The sequence below is a fragment of the Hemitrygon akajei genome, chromosome 6, assembly GCF_048418815.1.
Source record: "Hemitrygon akajei chromosome 6, sHemAka1.3, whole genome shotgun sequence".
Taxonomy (NCBI): Eukaryota; Metazoa; Chordata; class Chondrichthyes; order Myliobatiformes; family Dasyatidae; genus Hemitrygon; species Hemitrygon akajei.
In genome coordinates, this window is record NC_133129.1 from 164,039,769 (window position 1) to 164,055,918 (window position 16,150).

A 16,150-nucleotide genomic window follows, 5' to 3' on the forward strand; every position below is an offset into this window, starting at 1 on the left:
AAATGGTTGATGCGTCAGGTCAAGACCCTGCACCGTTTAATTTACTGTGTTGCCGAGTCACATGCCCAGGCTCATTATGTAATGCTACTAAAAATAATATGCATTGTCTAAGATGTGTTTATTTAAATAGTTAATTTTAAAATAATCAACCTTTTGAAAAATAATTTTGTAAATTTGATCACAAACAAGAGAAAATCTGCAGATGCTGGAAATCCGAGCAACACATACAAATTGCTGGAGCATCTCAGCAGGTCAGGCAGCATCCAGAGAAAGAGTACAGTCGACATTTCGGGCCGAAAGGTCAACTACTCTTTTCCTAGATGCTGTTACTTATTGTAATATTGTCAAATGTTGTATAGCTTCACTATGCCCTCTAGTCCAATCCTCACTAAACATCAGAACCCTGGGAAATGCTCAAGGAGAAACCACACTTTAATCTGCAAAGTTTTCATCATAGCCTTCCCCTCTGCTGATTTTTCTTTTTGCATCTATGCTTCCATGTTTTTATCCCATGGGTATAATTTGGATTTAAACAAGTTATTGCATTTAGTCAAAGTGATGTGTGTTTAGCAATTCCGTTCCTTTATTAGCCCTCAAGGCACCTTGCATAGATACAACTCCTTATTCATCAAATGAAGGATTCTGTAACTAAAAACCCAACCACTGAATCAGCCTCATCGATAGCAGCAACTTAGCAGCATTTTCTGATTTTTTTTTTTAAAAAGTGTCTAAAATGTCATAGGAATATCTCAAAGATGCTCGCCTGTACTAAAACACCTAGTACTGCCCACTTCTCATAATGTTCCTCAAGATCATTTATATTTAATCAGTTGCATTTTACAATGACAGAACAAATAATCAAAAATCATTCAAGACTGCAAAATCTGATTTCAAACTACAACAGCCTGCAGTAATTTTGTGGATTTTACTTCATAGAAACTATCTGATTTTAAGAATGCTTATTAGAATAAATGACCACAATAAATCCTACTGCCAACGACAGAGCTGAAACTGTCAGGAAGCTACTGAGAGACAGGATGTCAGCTGTCACCACTAAAAAGGCCACATTGTACAGAGATTGAATCCATTAGCTCTTTGACCAACTTTCTCACAATACTCATATACCAAACTTCACTTTTCTATTCTGGCCTGTCCTGAATGCTGCACTAGGCTATGTTTATTTCATAATGAAGTAGAACCTAAAAATGAATTCAAAACAATATTTTTGAAAACCATGTTTAAAAAGCTAATTCTCTTTAACAAAAAAAATCAAGCCAAATTTCAGAATTTAAGTTATTATTTAAGAATTTAAGTTTCAAAACTCTTTACTGCAACTTAATAACATCCACCCCCACACCCAAATTACTGGCCCTTCATCCCAGGCGATCTAAAATTCACTAGAACAGTACTGGAATCCAAAAAAAAACCATTAAAATTATACATTTGTTACCTTAGTAACTGTAAACTTTCTGCTTTTATAATTATTGGTATCAACTTGTTACAGAGATGGAAATTGTCCTCTTGTACCTTAAGTATCAATTATTTTTCAACATTAGCCAATGCTGCAAAGACAGTATTTAATTATAAAAGAGCAATCACAGTAGTTTCTTTCTTCACAAAATTCCATTTGCAGCTAAAAAGAGATTTCTCTCCTTAACCCAAGAACAAGGTCAAGTATAACACCTATTGAAATTCACTACTTTAGCACACCCACTTTTGACTAACCTTCAAGGAAATATGCCCAAACTTCACACAAAAAAATCTTCCACAGCAAATGAACCAAGTTAATGTTTTGCAAAAATTCATATGAATCGAGCGTGAAATTAATAGTACAAGGATCCAAAACAAATCCTTAATGATAAGCAGACATAGTAATAGCAATATAACAGCTCTTTGTTTACCCTCAAACTGAAATCATTTTCTCATCAGTCGTATAATAATCAAGACATTAACAGTCACTTCAGTTTTCACTAGTTTCTATACATCAAATTGCCTTCCAGTGGTCCCTTAACATCCAAATGCACAAAGCTTTACAAGGAAAACATCTTAATGATTCACTCAAATTCTCAACTAAACCTAAAATGGTTGAAAATTTCTATTTACCTTCAGTTTAATCTCCCATGCTTGCAGCTGCCCTTTGAAAGAAATTCAATAATTGGCTTCTTTCACCTCTGTTAGTCCAGAACAAAAGTGTCATTCAGTTTAAATTTACAAAATGCACCAATGGATGGTCAACTAGCAGAACCAACAGGGTGGAATAACAATAACTCTGTAGCATTTTCTTCCTTCTTTTGTTTAGCTTTTCAAAGCCGTTAATTAAGACTTACACAATGCACCCCCGTGGATTTTTTTTATTTTGGGGCATTACATGCTTGTACGTTTTTGTCCAGATAAAGGAGAATGAAAGTTTGAATCTCAAAACAGACACATTAAATTAGGTTAAACTTAATTTGTGAAAAAAGCCCATTTTACATTATATATGACTAAGAAGTCTATTTCATGATCTTGAAAAAAACCTTGGATTCGTTCTTCATGTAAATGGGTGGAATAAGGTACCAGGAGAGGCCCAGGATGGGGAAAGAGATCATGGAATGAAAGACAAACCTGTAATTTAAACTCTAACTTTTGTCTTGATAGATCCTAGACCATTTTGGCAAAATCCTGACTGTTCCGTTTTTCTTTCTCTTCATGATGAGACTGAGTGACAGACTAATGTGATTGCTTCTATTCATGGTACACTGGGGGTGGTTTTGGGGGAGGGTGTTAAACAGGAACAAATGCCTAACAATGCGTTCATTCTGAAGAGTAATTTTCAATCCGTCAAAGAGTAATCTGGCCCCATTCTATTGTAAATGTGTTTATTCTGTGGTAAGCAGCACTAGACCCGTTTCCACGCAGCAGCATGATAGAAAGATGGAGAATGCAGGCCACAAAACTCCCAGGCTTTTTCAAAAGGAGCCAACATAACAATCAACCTCAACATAACCTTTATTTTTTGTCTAGGAATTACTCCAACTCCAGATCTAATCGTGCATGGCTTTCTGAGAGGCTTCTGTACATTTCCCTCTATTGAGTCCACTATCGTTTCTGAGTCCTTTTAGCAAGTTCAGCTATACACACAGCTGACACCCCCTGCACATTTTATACCATTAACTTGTAATGCTCTTTTGAGAAGTAACAAATCCTATTACAGTAACATCTTTAAGAGACTTTCAAAAACTCACGTATAAAGTTTAGCAAGGGGCTTAGTGAGACTGGTATTTAATTCAAGAGGTCTGGTCCACAATGTTGGTTTCGATACCTTTTTTGTCTTTTGGTGCTTACTGAGGGTTTTCCAAAAAAAATCAAATACTTTCATATCAGTTTGCTGCTAGCAAATATGTTTTACTACTGCTGCAAGAATAGAATTCACAAAGCATATAGGACAAAAATAGATGTTTGATTACTTTACGTTAAAAATGGTAACCAATGTCTTACTGACATCTGACTAACAAATTGGGACTAAATTTCAGTTAAATACCATACAGTTAGAATATCTACGCCATTTTTGTTGCAAAATTCAAAAGGAAAAAAATTACAACCATTCTCTGCCATTGCTAATGGAGTTTGTAATATGATATACTGCAATTAGTCAGAGCAGTAGAACCTCAGGACTAGTTCAAGGACTATAATTATGCAGGGAGAGGGTAGCAAAGAATTAACACTAAACCGATAGTTTATTTATTGGCAAGGGAGGATTTTTACTACATCAAAATTTTCATCAAAATAAATATGGTCAATAAACCTGGGCAATAACAATTCACAGAATTAGCAGTAGAAAGTGTGTGAAAAACATTCAAATGTAAAAACGAACACAACAGCTAGCTTCCCATGATGCAACAAAGTAAATATGTACTTCAGCCTTGAACTGGGCAATGTGGAGCAATAAATCAGGAAGACACCATTCAGGTTGTTCTCATTACCTAATGGTAGGACAATGCAAAAGCTCATTCCTACATGATTTTTTGCCATTCTTGGTCTCTCTATAACGACTGTAAACTAATTATCACCCACTATAGTGAGCAAAATAATCCCACCCATGTCGATGGAACAGAAAATGAATGTTCTGTCCCAATTAGTGTAATAAATTTCAATTTTCAATACATTTCCCTGCTATTGACAGCAACATTGCTAGCTACTACATACAATAATTACTGATAGGCAAGAGTTTTTTTTCCAGTATGCGGAAGGATAGAGATGCATTCTATCACCTTCTTTACATACCCCATGACAATTTCCATTTATATCTTTATTTTTAAAAAGGTTTTACACATGCAATTTACAGAAATTCTACACATTGACCTATCTATGCAATTTATTCTTATTTATACTTAATACACATTAATGTCAAACTGGTGCTTTATGAAAACCAATGAACCCTTAAATGTGCAAATATTAAACATTTGCAATAGTTCAGTGAAGTTAATCTATTGTAGAATAATAGATGTGCAATAAAAGGGGCTGGAAGTAGAGATAACTTCAATGTTTATTTTAACTACCAAGATAGCCTCAATTGTATAGCAGCTAGTAAGACACAATTGAAGCTCAAGGTGGAGTTCTGTGTTCAGTTCCGGCATCGTCCTTGTGGAATGCATGGGTTTTCCCCAGGTCTGCCGGTTTCCTCTCACAACCCCCGTGTAAGGAGTTGCTGGGCAGCGTGGCTCAAAGGGCTGAAAGGGCCTATTCCGCGCTGTATCTCTTTAAAAAAAAATGGTAGTCAAAGTAGAAACATTCTACCAAATCAGATATCCAGAAAGTTTCCATATATAGCAACAAACTGGTACTTTACTACCTTTATAGAGCAAATAAGTTGCATTTGGACACAAACCAATGTAATTTGTATCTAATGTGTATCTTATTTACACATTGAGCTATTGCTCATTTGGGACTGGATTTGGATTGAAAAACTCAAATTGCCCCTTGACTCCAAAAGTTAATAGATAATGAAAGTTACATCATTAACCATAAAAACTGCAGATGCTGAAACCAAATAGCAAAATGTATTAAATTTTACAAGCAACAGTTTATCAATCAGGAGATCACTGGTTTGAATGTTAAAGACCTAAAATGTCAGCATATTAAATCAGCCCTAGTATGGGGCTGATGAATTCACATGATCAATTGCAAAGTACTGTACAAGTCAACGAGTCGCAGAAAAGAAGATTACCTCAACTTGGGAAAGGAGGGAAAATAAAATGAAATTTTGTGTCTGATAAGTGAGCATTTTGTGTTCTTATCATGAAGTGTTTCCTGCTACAAATAGCAAATGTGAATACCGGTAGTAAAAGACTGGTAAGTGGTCGCATAGATCATTTAAAAATCAGTAAGTAACATACTTAAAATAATCATGAATACCACATGCCAGACTTAACATTCATACTAACATTTATATACAATACTATACTGTATTAACACATACATTATCACAATCTTTTTAATGAAATTTCTCTTTTGCCAATTTAACAAGATTTCTCATGATTCAGAACTCCAGTGTAAATATTGGGTGCATGTAACAAGTTGTCAACAATAGTAAACCAAATTTTGTAATTAGACCAAACCTTTTCAAAAAAAATCTGATGGCTAATAAAAAGACGATATTGTATTTTGGATAAACAGGCAGCTTTTCAAGAACACTACAGACAGCTTAAGAATAAAATTATTAGCAGAGGTCTGCTAAACTTACTCCACACAAACAGGTACAAGTTATCTAAAAAGGAAGCTTAATTCACTGTGTGGTTTAATTGCTTACTGACTAACACTCCCTGAAAAACAAATTAAACATCTAGGCGTTTCCTGGGTGAAAGGCCACAGAACTCAATTACTGGAAGGAAATATCTCACTAGCCAAAGAGAATAATCAACCCTGCATGTCATTAACCACATCGAGATTTAAAGTCAACTTAATGAGGTGGAAAAGGGGGCAAACAAGGAAAAGGCAGACAGACAAAGTAACAACTTCAACAAGGCTTTCAGACTATTTATTCTTGATGGGATGACTTATTTGGAAAGAAAAGTAGGGGGATTTGTTGAACATAGTAACAGCACCAATTTCACATCCTGCAATCAAATGCTTAATAAAAGAAATCAGGAAACCTTGGCGTCCCCACAACTTCTGTAGAGCCCTCTACAACACATGCTGGAAAACTGCCCTTGAAACTTCTAGGCTTGCTCCAATCTTCTATGAAGAACAATTTTGTCAATTATTAACCACTCTGTTAGTGTTTACTATTCCAGATTAAGGTGTTAATTATAAACAATGCAATGACTCAAAAACATGCACATAACACTGCTTCAACATAAACCATACTAGAGACCAAAAATTAAATGCTGCTTTTCAATTTAACATCTTAAAATGCAAAGTCTTATAAAAGTACATGCAGTTTCAAACACCAAATTTACAGCTGCATGGGTTCTTCAAAATACCACTGAAAGATAGGTCAAAGCTGACCCCATGTTCTGAAACTGATGGTTATATGCAGCACAAATCACCAAGCTGTACTAACCTAAAAAGGGAAAGTGAAATATTCCATATGTTTTCTTTGTTACCAGCAAGGTTCCTGCCATAAAGCCCACATCAGCTTCCCTGTGGAGGGACCAGGTCAAGGGCCTGTGCAACTATTCATATGCAACCAAGTGGAAGCTAACAACTCATTTCAAAATGGATACTGTGAAGCTTGCCAGTAAACATTTTGCTGCAGTTTGCTTTTGTAATTTCTTAAAATAATTAAGGTAAAAAGTTAAGCTATAAAATGTGTCCTGCCAGTATGAAATATTTGGCTTTATATTATGAATTGAAAAGATTTTAAAACTATATTCTTCACCACTATTTCAATTCTTCTATTACACTTCCTGGCTAAGACAGGCAGAAGGCAATCCACTTGCAGGGTTCCAATGAACAGCTAGCAAATAAATCTACCAATGACTAATTGGACTTACCTGCCAATTTCTCTTTCCTCGTAAATAAAAGGCAACTCTTACTTTCCTCGTTATACCACACACTCAATTTAAATGTCGCGAATATTATGATTAATCAGATGAGCCAAGTCACAAAATGCCATTCCTCCTTAAGCATTTGACAGATCACGTTTGTATTTTAAATTGTTAAACTTTACTATAATGGATTCAGAGTGATTTAACAAGCATAATTATAAACGTAAAGCAACTTTTAACTTGTCTACCACAAGACAAACTTTATTGTAAACTTTTAGATATTTCTGAAAATAAATTTGTCAAAGCAACAAGCCGAAATGTTGTATCACACAAGCCAGTTCTAGAATTACAAAATGCAAGTTTAGATGAACTAATATAGACCAAACCCAAATCACTACAGCAAAACCGAACAATGTCAGACACCCAATAATAAAAATACAATTGTGCAATTACAATCAAGTGTTACTAATGTCACTGCCTAATTAAAGCAATGAAAACATACAGAATCAGAATTTAGGATTTGGTCATTCCACCTATTGGCTCTGAGCAAGCTTTTTTTGAAAATATTAAATAATACCACTACCTTCCATCTTCCCACACCCCCCCCCCCCCAATAATTCACCAATTACCTTCCCTGCTCACTAGTATAAAAATTTATATCAGGGAATCTATTTCATCACCCTTTAAGCCAGTGCATTTCAGATGTGTCAGATCAGTTTTCTACATCATGTACATTCAAAAATATGCTAGCCTGAAAACTCACAGGTAATCTTTCTCATAAAGTAGCTTAAGCTGTAAATATCAATATGCTGTGTTACTAGATAATTTATTCACAGCAGTGTCCATAACATAATTGAGGGCGGAATGGACTAAATTCTAACCTGCTGTGAAACCAAATTACACACCACTACAACAAAACACTACCATTTATTCAAAGAGAATTGTACCATAAGCTCTGGCGTACAGCTGCCAACCTTTAAAATTACAGCATTTTTTCCAACATGTGCTCCAGTGTGATAGTAGATAACAATTTATATTAAGAGAACTGAAATGAATGCCAAATTTCATTGTTTGGGTTATTATTCAGATCATACAAATTAAGATCTATAGCCACTGGCAACCCTGCTACAAATAGTCCCAAGCACAGTTGGAAAAGGAGGGATGGGCATGGAGCAAGCAACCCATCTTAAAAATACAAAGCTACAAAAATGCCAACAGGAGTTCCTAAAAACTCATCCCTGGGAGAGGAAGAATCTTTTGAAGATGGACTATACCTGGGGACAACTTGAAAGAATGGTCCGGGGGGGGGGAGGTTCTAGTAAACTGCTGTAGGTTGCCTATGCCCCAGTAGGGATGATAAGTATGAAGTACCAACCACTGGCAAATGGATTGTTTTTTTAAAACATGAAATAATCTGAGGACAGTTGTAAAGATACATTGCATTTTTAAACTTTAATTGCTTTCACCAAAATCCAAGTAATTGCTACATGCAATAAAAAAATTAGAAACATATTCACCGTCCTGCCATATCATGGCAATTGTTTGAAATGTTACTCTTATTGTATTTAAAAACCAAAGTAGTTCAGTAATCCTGCTCTGTAGCTGTTAGTTCACAAAGAAAATATTCAACTTACCAAGAAATCTAACTGCTTTCCTTTTGCTGGTAGTTATCCATTTTAGACCTGATAACAATACCAGAACAAATACTAAAAAGCTAACATTTATATTTCAGGTCCTGGATTCCCTAATGTCTGTCAACCATAATTATTAATCAATACTGTGTCCATTATCTAGGGAACATTAGTTGTGTAGACATCAGTTTTGCTCAGACACTTTTCAATGTAATTTTTCTACCCAGAGCAGCCTGCCCGCATCTACAGTACCGTAGATTCCGGATTTTAAGCCGCTACTTTTTTCCCACATTTTGAACAGCTTTGAACTTTGCGGCCAATAATCCGATGCGGCTAATGCAAGGTTTTTTTCATGCCGCCTCGTAAACATTTTGCCTCGTAACAGTAGACCAATAAAATTGATGAGTAGTTCACAGAGGTCCAATGAAATTGTACGATAAATCAAGCGCACTTTCACAATTAAATTATTGTAAATCAGTCATTTGTACTCACCCTCATCAACATGGAAAACACTCGAAGCATTGTGCTACCTACCCTCTTAGTTTAAACTATATTTGTTTTCTGTACTACATCGCGGGATGCTATGACGACACACCCGGTTTCGCGGCGTCTTGTGGGAAAATGCCGTTTGCGATGAAACGGAAAGGAGGGGGGGAGCGGCGGAGCGGCTTTGGATCCGAGCGAAATCTGCTTTTAAATGCCGTTTGCGATGAAACGGAAAGGAGGGGGGAGCGGATTCCGCGAGCGGCTTTGGATCCGAGCGAAATCTGCTTTTAAATGCCGTTTGCGATGAAACGGAAAGGAGGGGGGGAGCGGCATTACGCGAGCGGCTTTGGATCCGAGCGAACTCTGCTTTTAAGTTAAAGGTATCAATAACTTTTCCTGGTAGGCTGCAGTATATATATTTTTTACCAGTCGTTAGGAGATATTGGAATGTTGTTCAGTAAAGAAGTATACGCAACGTATATTTAAAAGTAGCCGCGTACGGGCACGGTTCGAAAAAAAGCATTTGCAATATGTATTTGTTTTTGTTACCATATGGATTTAATTAAAAGTTAAAAAAATCCTCACGTGTAATATCTTTCTGTGTAAATATCTCATATTACAACGTGGGACACCTGCGGCCTAAAATCCGGTGCGGCCTTTACATTTAAAAAAATGATTTTATTTCTAAAATTAGTGCCAGCGGCTAAAAATCAGGTGCGCTCTGTAGTCCGGAATCTACGGTAGTTAACATGTAGAACTTAAATCAATTGACAGAGAACACCGGGTGACACCATACCTCAGCAACAAGCTGCATTTTCAGAAGATGGAATACAAAAAAATATCCAAATCAATAGAAAGATTTCATTCATCTTTATTAGCTTGTGGATACAATGACTATTCAACACTTAGCAAAACAACAGACAAGATTTTAATACAATTGCTAAATATAGATGGATCATTACCGTTACACTATACACCAGTCCAATACAAGCACACAGCACCATCCATTCAGCAAGTATATCCATTAAATATTCTGCAAGTTTAGTCAAGACAGTCAAATTAAGGTGGCAGAGCACCACAGTGATGAGGATGGACAATAAATGCTGGGCTAGCTGGAAGCACAACATTACACACAGAAAGCAAGGTTGCTCAAGTACACTGAATTGTAGTAACTAATTTTAAAAGATTAATGCAATATTAAAGTTTTCTTTCTTTTGTTCTACAATAGATCATGGAAATGTGTTAGCCAGAAAATATTTTTATTAAGGTAACATGAGTGAATCTGCAGATGCTGGAAATAAATAAAAACAAAAACACAAAATGCTGGCAGAACTGCCTGCTGAGTTCTGCCAGCATTTTGTGTTTTTGTTTTTATTTTTATTAAGGCAGTTTTTTTTATAGCTCCAGCTAAAAAGAACACACCAGCATTCTTATCATAAGAATTATCGAAGATTCTACCCTGGAGCAAAGCTAGAAAATCTACAGATTTCACCCCCCCCCCCATTTATAAATTGTCAGACAATACAAATACAATGTAGTTCATAAGCTTGTTAGCTACTTTGGGAAGGATGTTTGGAATTATGAAACTACAACAAAAGTCATGAACCTTTGTTTGAAATCATTACTTTATTCCAATGTAGCTATAAAAGTCTAAAATATAGGTTCGCCACTGGATCCAATTTATGAATGTTGATGATGCTACTGCACAAATGGTTCTACTTTTTGTGAGCTGAGGTGTCTCTTCTCTTGAAAACCATGGTCATAAAAAAAAGGTATTCTAATCAAAGGAATAACTAAAATAATAGTACATTAATGACTAACTACATTTTAAATTATTCCAATTTTCAGCATGTGATGTAAATGAGGCACACTGACCATTAATTACGGCAAATAGTAAATCCTTGAATTATACAAGGCTTCAGACAGTTATTCTAGAAAAGGTGACATCTCAGAGTTTTATAAATCCTGCAGTTCTGATTGACTGAAGATTATAGTGCATCATTAACAGCCTTTTCTAGCATAATTTACTTTCTGCTGTTAAATAGTTATCACGTTTTGTTTTTAAGGACATCATTCTGGCCATAAGACCAATTACACCTATGAGACCAATTAACCTACTAACCAGTAGGTCTTTCAAATGTAGGAAGAAACCACAGCAGCCAGAGGAAACCCACAAAGTCACAGAGAGAATGCACAAAACACCTTTCGGATAGCAGTGGGAATTGAAGCCATGTTGTTGACTCAAGACTATTTTGTTACTCCTTCCATAAAGAGGCAAAATAGAAATCACGCTTATCAATACTATCATGGTCCATTGAAAGACCTAGGAACTGTATGGACAAAACTAAAAAAAGACACCTGAATTGGAAGGCATCATAACTTTGAGAATTATTTTCCACTACATTCCTTTTCTAGGTTATAAATATATTTTACATTCTTCAGAATTTAATTTTCCATTAAAAAAACACACAATACCATTTTCTAATTAAGTACCCAAAAACTATATGAATGGAAAACTGATGAACAAGTTATTATTCTGACATTCTCAATGAAATGTGTTGTGTAAAACCCTATTTTAGAATTTTACTGTAACATTAATACACCATATAACTTTGCAAGGGCAAACATGGATTCTATCAAAATAAACACTTGATTAAGTTACTCTACCCTGCTGATCATTAATAATGCACAAGTAATTTTCAACTGCTCATGCTTTTTAAAAATTATCTTTGTACACAAAACATAATCAAAATTAAGAGTCCAATGTGACATTTGCGTGTCTTTCAAAGTATCACAAATAATTAAACCAGAACACTTTCAACATCTATAGGAAACAATTTCTTTCAAGTGTAGCAAGTTGATAAATGCAAGAGGTAATATTTACAATTGTTGTTTATATAAAGAAAGCACATTGTCTATACTAAACACATCTTCAAAAGATGTTAAAAGTAAAATCATTAAGGCTTTTGACATCTGGATATTAACAAATGAGTTTAGCAAGATATATATTATAAATAGATAGATATACTTATTTATTCAGTTAAAATAAAACAGTAGATTTCTTTGTAGAGAAGCTAACTCAATACAGCAGAGGCTATTATTTCGAATTCTTGCATTCCAAATTCAAGTTGTAGACTCTGATACCTTTTTCATCGTGACTTTCTGATTTGGCAAGAATTGAAACACAAAAAGGTGAAACTAGAAAACATCTGAACAACAAACTTATTCTGGAATTGATCTCCATTCAAAACAAAACATGATAGTAAGTAATAAGCAGAACTGATTGACTTCCTTACTTGAAATTGGGGAACTAAAAAAAGTGGAGGGCTACTGCACTCAAAAAATCCCAGGGAGGAAAAAATACACAATATGTAATGGTGCTGTACTGCTTGCTCAATTATTTAACATAATTATTCATGTTCAATATATATTGTGACAAGCAATGCAACACTTTGCAGCAATGTGGCCTGGCAACCAGAATTAAATTGCCCATTTACATGGTTGTCTTTGGAGGTGAGGGGTTCTGAAAGGGGAGCCTCACATGTGCAGATAAAACACACACAGAGCTTACCAGTATTCAACCACTGCTGAAATTGTTAATGCAACAAGTCCACAGATTTTACAAAATTTACGTATTTATTTTTAAAAAGCTTCACACTTTAATAACTATTTAACTGTTTTCCTGCCAAATGCATTTCCCACTGATATCAAACGACTAAATCAGCAGCGTCATTCAGCAGGTTCAAATTTGTGTGGTCTTTAAGAATCGCTCAGTGCTAAAGATAAAACATTTAACACAACTGATGCTCTGGAACATGTAAATTCTTCCAATTTAAGGTTCTTGAGAACGGAATACTGGTCAGAAGGAACTACTGTACATTGTTTTAATAATAAAACAATTGCGTAAAGCAAAACCTTAAAAACAAAATTTACATCAGAACCTAAACAGGATACATTTCAACAAATGTCCAAGACACTGGGCCTGTTAATAGTGATTAGTAATGTAAAACAAAATTGTTAACTGAATATGGATATCTTAATTAAATATCCAATCTGACACACACCTATTAAACCAGGTAATGAAAAATGACATTTACCAAAAATACTTCATACTTCATGCCTACTTCATATTACTACTACAAGTACTTTCCAAAACACATTATATTATATTCGGTACCATATTGGGGGGGGGGGGGGGTATGAAGTTCCAACAAACAATTAGCTTTTGTCCTCAAGTTTTTCACATTGGAAATTTCTTGCTATAATCCTACGTGACAAGTAGAGCCACAAAGGTTCATACTTTGGTTCCTATAGATACCTTCCACCAGGACACTTCACAATTAATATTTACTGCAATCTCAATTACGGGAATTTTCCCTCATTCATACTGCGTTAAGATGAGCCAAGGCTTACTGATTTAAATCTAAACGCAACCAGTGACAGCACCACTGCACAACATGGTATCACACCTTTGATACAAGAGACTGTAACACCTTGGATTTGTGGCTCAACTCTACTTACAAAAAGAAGGTGTAGATGCCGAGGCCTTGCGGGACGGTGGTGAGCGCTCGACCGGAGCAGTCGACTCTTCGCGGAGAATCGCTGTCGCCTTCACAGAGGCACACGGCCGGGCACGGAGCAGCCACATTCTCGGCGCGTCTGCCGCTCGATCCCAGCCAGATCAGCAGCAGAAGCAGCGGCCGCAGGAGGAGCCGAGGAGCCGGGCAGCGTCGTCCCGGCACCGGCCGCTGGCACCGTGCGCACCACGGGCACATGGGATGAAAGGAAAATCTTCTTCTTCTTCTCTCTCCCTCTCTTTAAAAGGCAAACTCAGCGATGGACGGAGGCTAATTAAATCCACCCCCGTCTATACTGTCGTCCTACCCTGCGAGCCAGCAACCGCCACTAACACCAACAGTCGCTCCGGAAAGCTGAGCTCCGCACCGCCGCCGCTCGGTAAACAGCTGACGTGCGACCCCGCCAAGGAGACGACGATCCAACGGCCGGGCCCCTCTCCCGTCGCTATTGGATACGCCGCGAGCCGTGGGGCGGGGCCAGCCACTTGACTGACACCTCGGCTGCTGCTCCTTGCTCCCTCACCCCCCCCCCCCCTCCGCCCACCTCCACCCCCACAGGCATTTCTTACAATTAACCTGAAACTGCGTGCGCTGATTTCACGCAAGTTTATGTTGTGCCAACTTTATTTTGAAACCACGACGTGAATGCACGAGGCTCAGAGTAGCACGTCGTTTTGTGGGTAAATTATTAAAGGTGAGAGCCAGCACTTATTATGCAAAATAATACCTATCCATTTGGCCTTTCGGACCAGTAGTTTCGTCGATTATGAAGCCGCGGTAATGTTACAGGGAAAAACAGAAGCGGCAAGATAGTCAATGCTATTGTTTCTTGAAGAAAGGGGAGCCCGGAGACAAAAATTCCTGATGTGATTTCAGTGTAACATTGTTGGAGAAATTTCAGCGGACCAAATTTTACTCCCCAAGATCAAAACACCACAGACAAAATGCTGGAGAAACTCAGCAGGCCAGGCAGCATCTGTGGAAATGAGTTAACAGTCAACGTTTCAGGCCGAGAGACCCTTCATCGGGACTGGAAAGAAAGTCAAAGCCAAGGCAGGTGACAGGAGGACAAGGTGGAAGATGATAAGTGAAACTGAGAGAGGGGAGGAGTGAAGTAAAGAGCCAGGAGATTGATTGGTGAAAGAGAGAAAGGGCTAGAGGAGGGGAATCTGATAGGAGATGACAGACCATGGAAGAAAGGGAAGGAGGACACCAGGTGATGGGTAGGTAAGGAGTTAAGGTAAAAGAGGGAAACATGAATTAGGAATAGTGTAGGGGGTCAGCTACCAGAAGTTCGAGAAATTGATGTTCGTGCCATCAGATTGGAGGCTACCCGGATGGAATATAAAGTGTTGTTCCTCCAGCCTGAGTGTGGCCTCAATATGGACTGACATGGAATGGGAAGTAGAATTGAAATAGGTAGCTACCGAAGATCCTGCTTTTTCTGGCAGTCAGAGCGTAGGTGATACTTGTTCTGCTTGCAAGGATAAGTGACAGGAGGAAGATCAGTGGGGAGGGACGAATGGGCAAGGCAGTCGCATAGGGAAAGATCCCTGAGGAAAGTGGAAAGTGGGGGGGAGCAAAAGGTGTGCTTGGTGGTGGCAGGTTACAAAGAATTATGCGCTGGATGCGGAGGCTAGTGGGGTGGTAGGTGAGGGCAAGAGGAACCCTATCACTGGTGTGGCAGCGGGAGAATGGGGTGAGGGCAGACGTGCATGAAATTGAAGAGGTGTGGAGAAGGACAGCATTGATGGTGGAAGAAGAAAAGTCCTTTCTTTGAAGAAGGAGGACATCTCATTGGTTCTGGAATGAAAAACCTCATCCTAAGAACAGATGGAATGGAGACGGAGGAACTGAGAAAAGGGGTAGCCTTTTTACAAGTGATGGGGTAGGAAGATGTATATTCCAGGTAGCTGTGAGAATTGTTGGTTTATAAAACCTATCAGTATTGATAGACTGTCTTCAGAGTTGGAGACAGACAGATCAAGAAAGGGAATGGAGGTGTCAGAACTGGAAATGGAAACAGAAATAGAAACTCCCCAATTCCTCGATATATATTGTATACCACATCCAGACAAAGTATTTAAAATCAACACCCCATCCTCAAGCACAACATGTACTATTCAAGTGAAAAGATTAGGAAAAAATGGCAAAATGTAATCTTGTCACAAACAAATGAAGTTTAATTAAGTGCATTAGCCACGCAGTCTATAATACCATATTTTAAGATTTGCCACATTCATATTAACTATAGCGTGGTCCCTCATAAAGACTCATAAGAGCAACAGGTAGTGAGAAAGTCTTGTCTTCAGCATTAGACTCGGTAAGATCAAGGCTGCTGCCAAGTCATTACACTCATTTAAGGCAGGAGTCATATAGCCTTTGATAAAATCCAAAGTGACAGCTGGTGGAAGGAATTACCTGCAGGCAGAATGTGAGGATGTTCATTGTCAATGCCTATCGTGAGTGGATTTCAGAGATGTGAACA

The 16,150-nt window shown here is 37.4% G+C and overlaps 1 protein-coding gene across 2 annotated transcripts in view; it reads right to left on the reverse strand.

Annotated features, from left to right (window-relative positions):
• lgr4 (leucine-rich repeat containing G protein-coupled receptor 4) overlaps nucleotides 1-14,066 on the reverse strand; it is a 153,331-nt gene extending 139,265 nt beyond the window's left edge. For both annotated transcript variants that reach the window (XM_073049704.1, XM_073049703.1), the window contains exon 1: nucleotides 13,607-14,066. In XM_073049704.1, the coding sequence (XP_072905805.1) occupies nucleotides 13,607-13,860 (254 nt within the window). In that variant the 5' untranslated portion in view covers nucleotides 13,861-14,066. The remainder of the gene's footprint in view (nucleotides 1-13,606) is intronic.
• Between the last annotated feature and the right edge of the window lie 2,084 nt (nucleotides 14,067-16,150).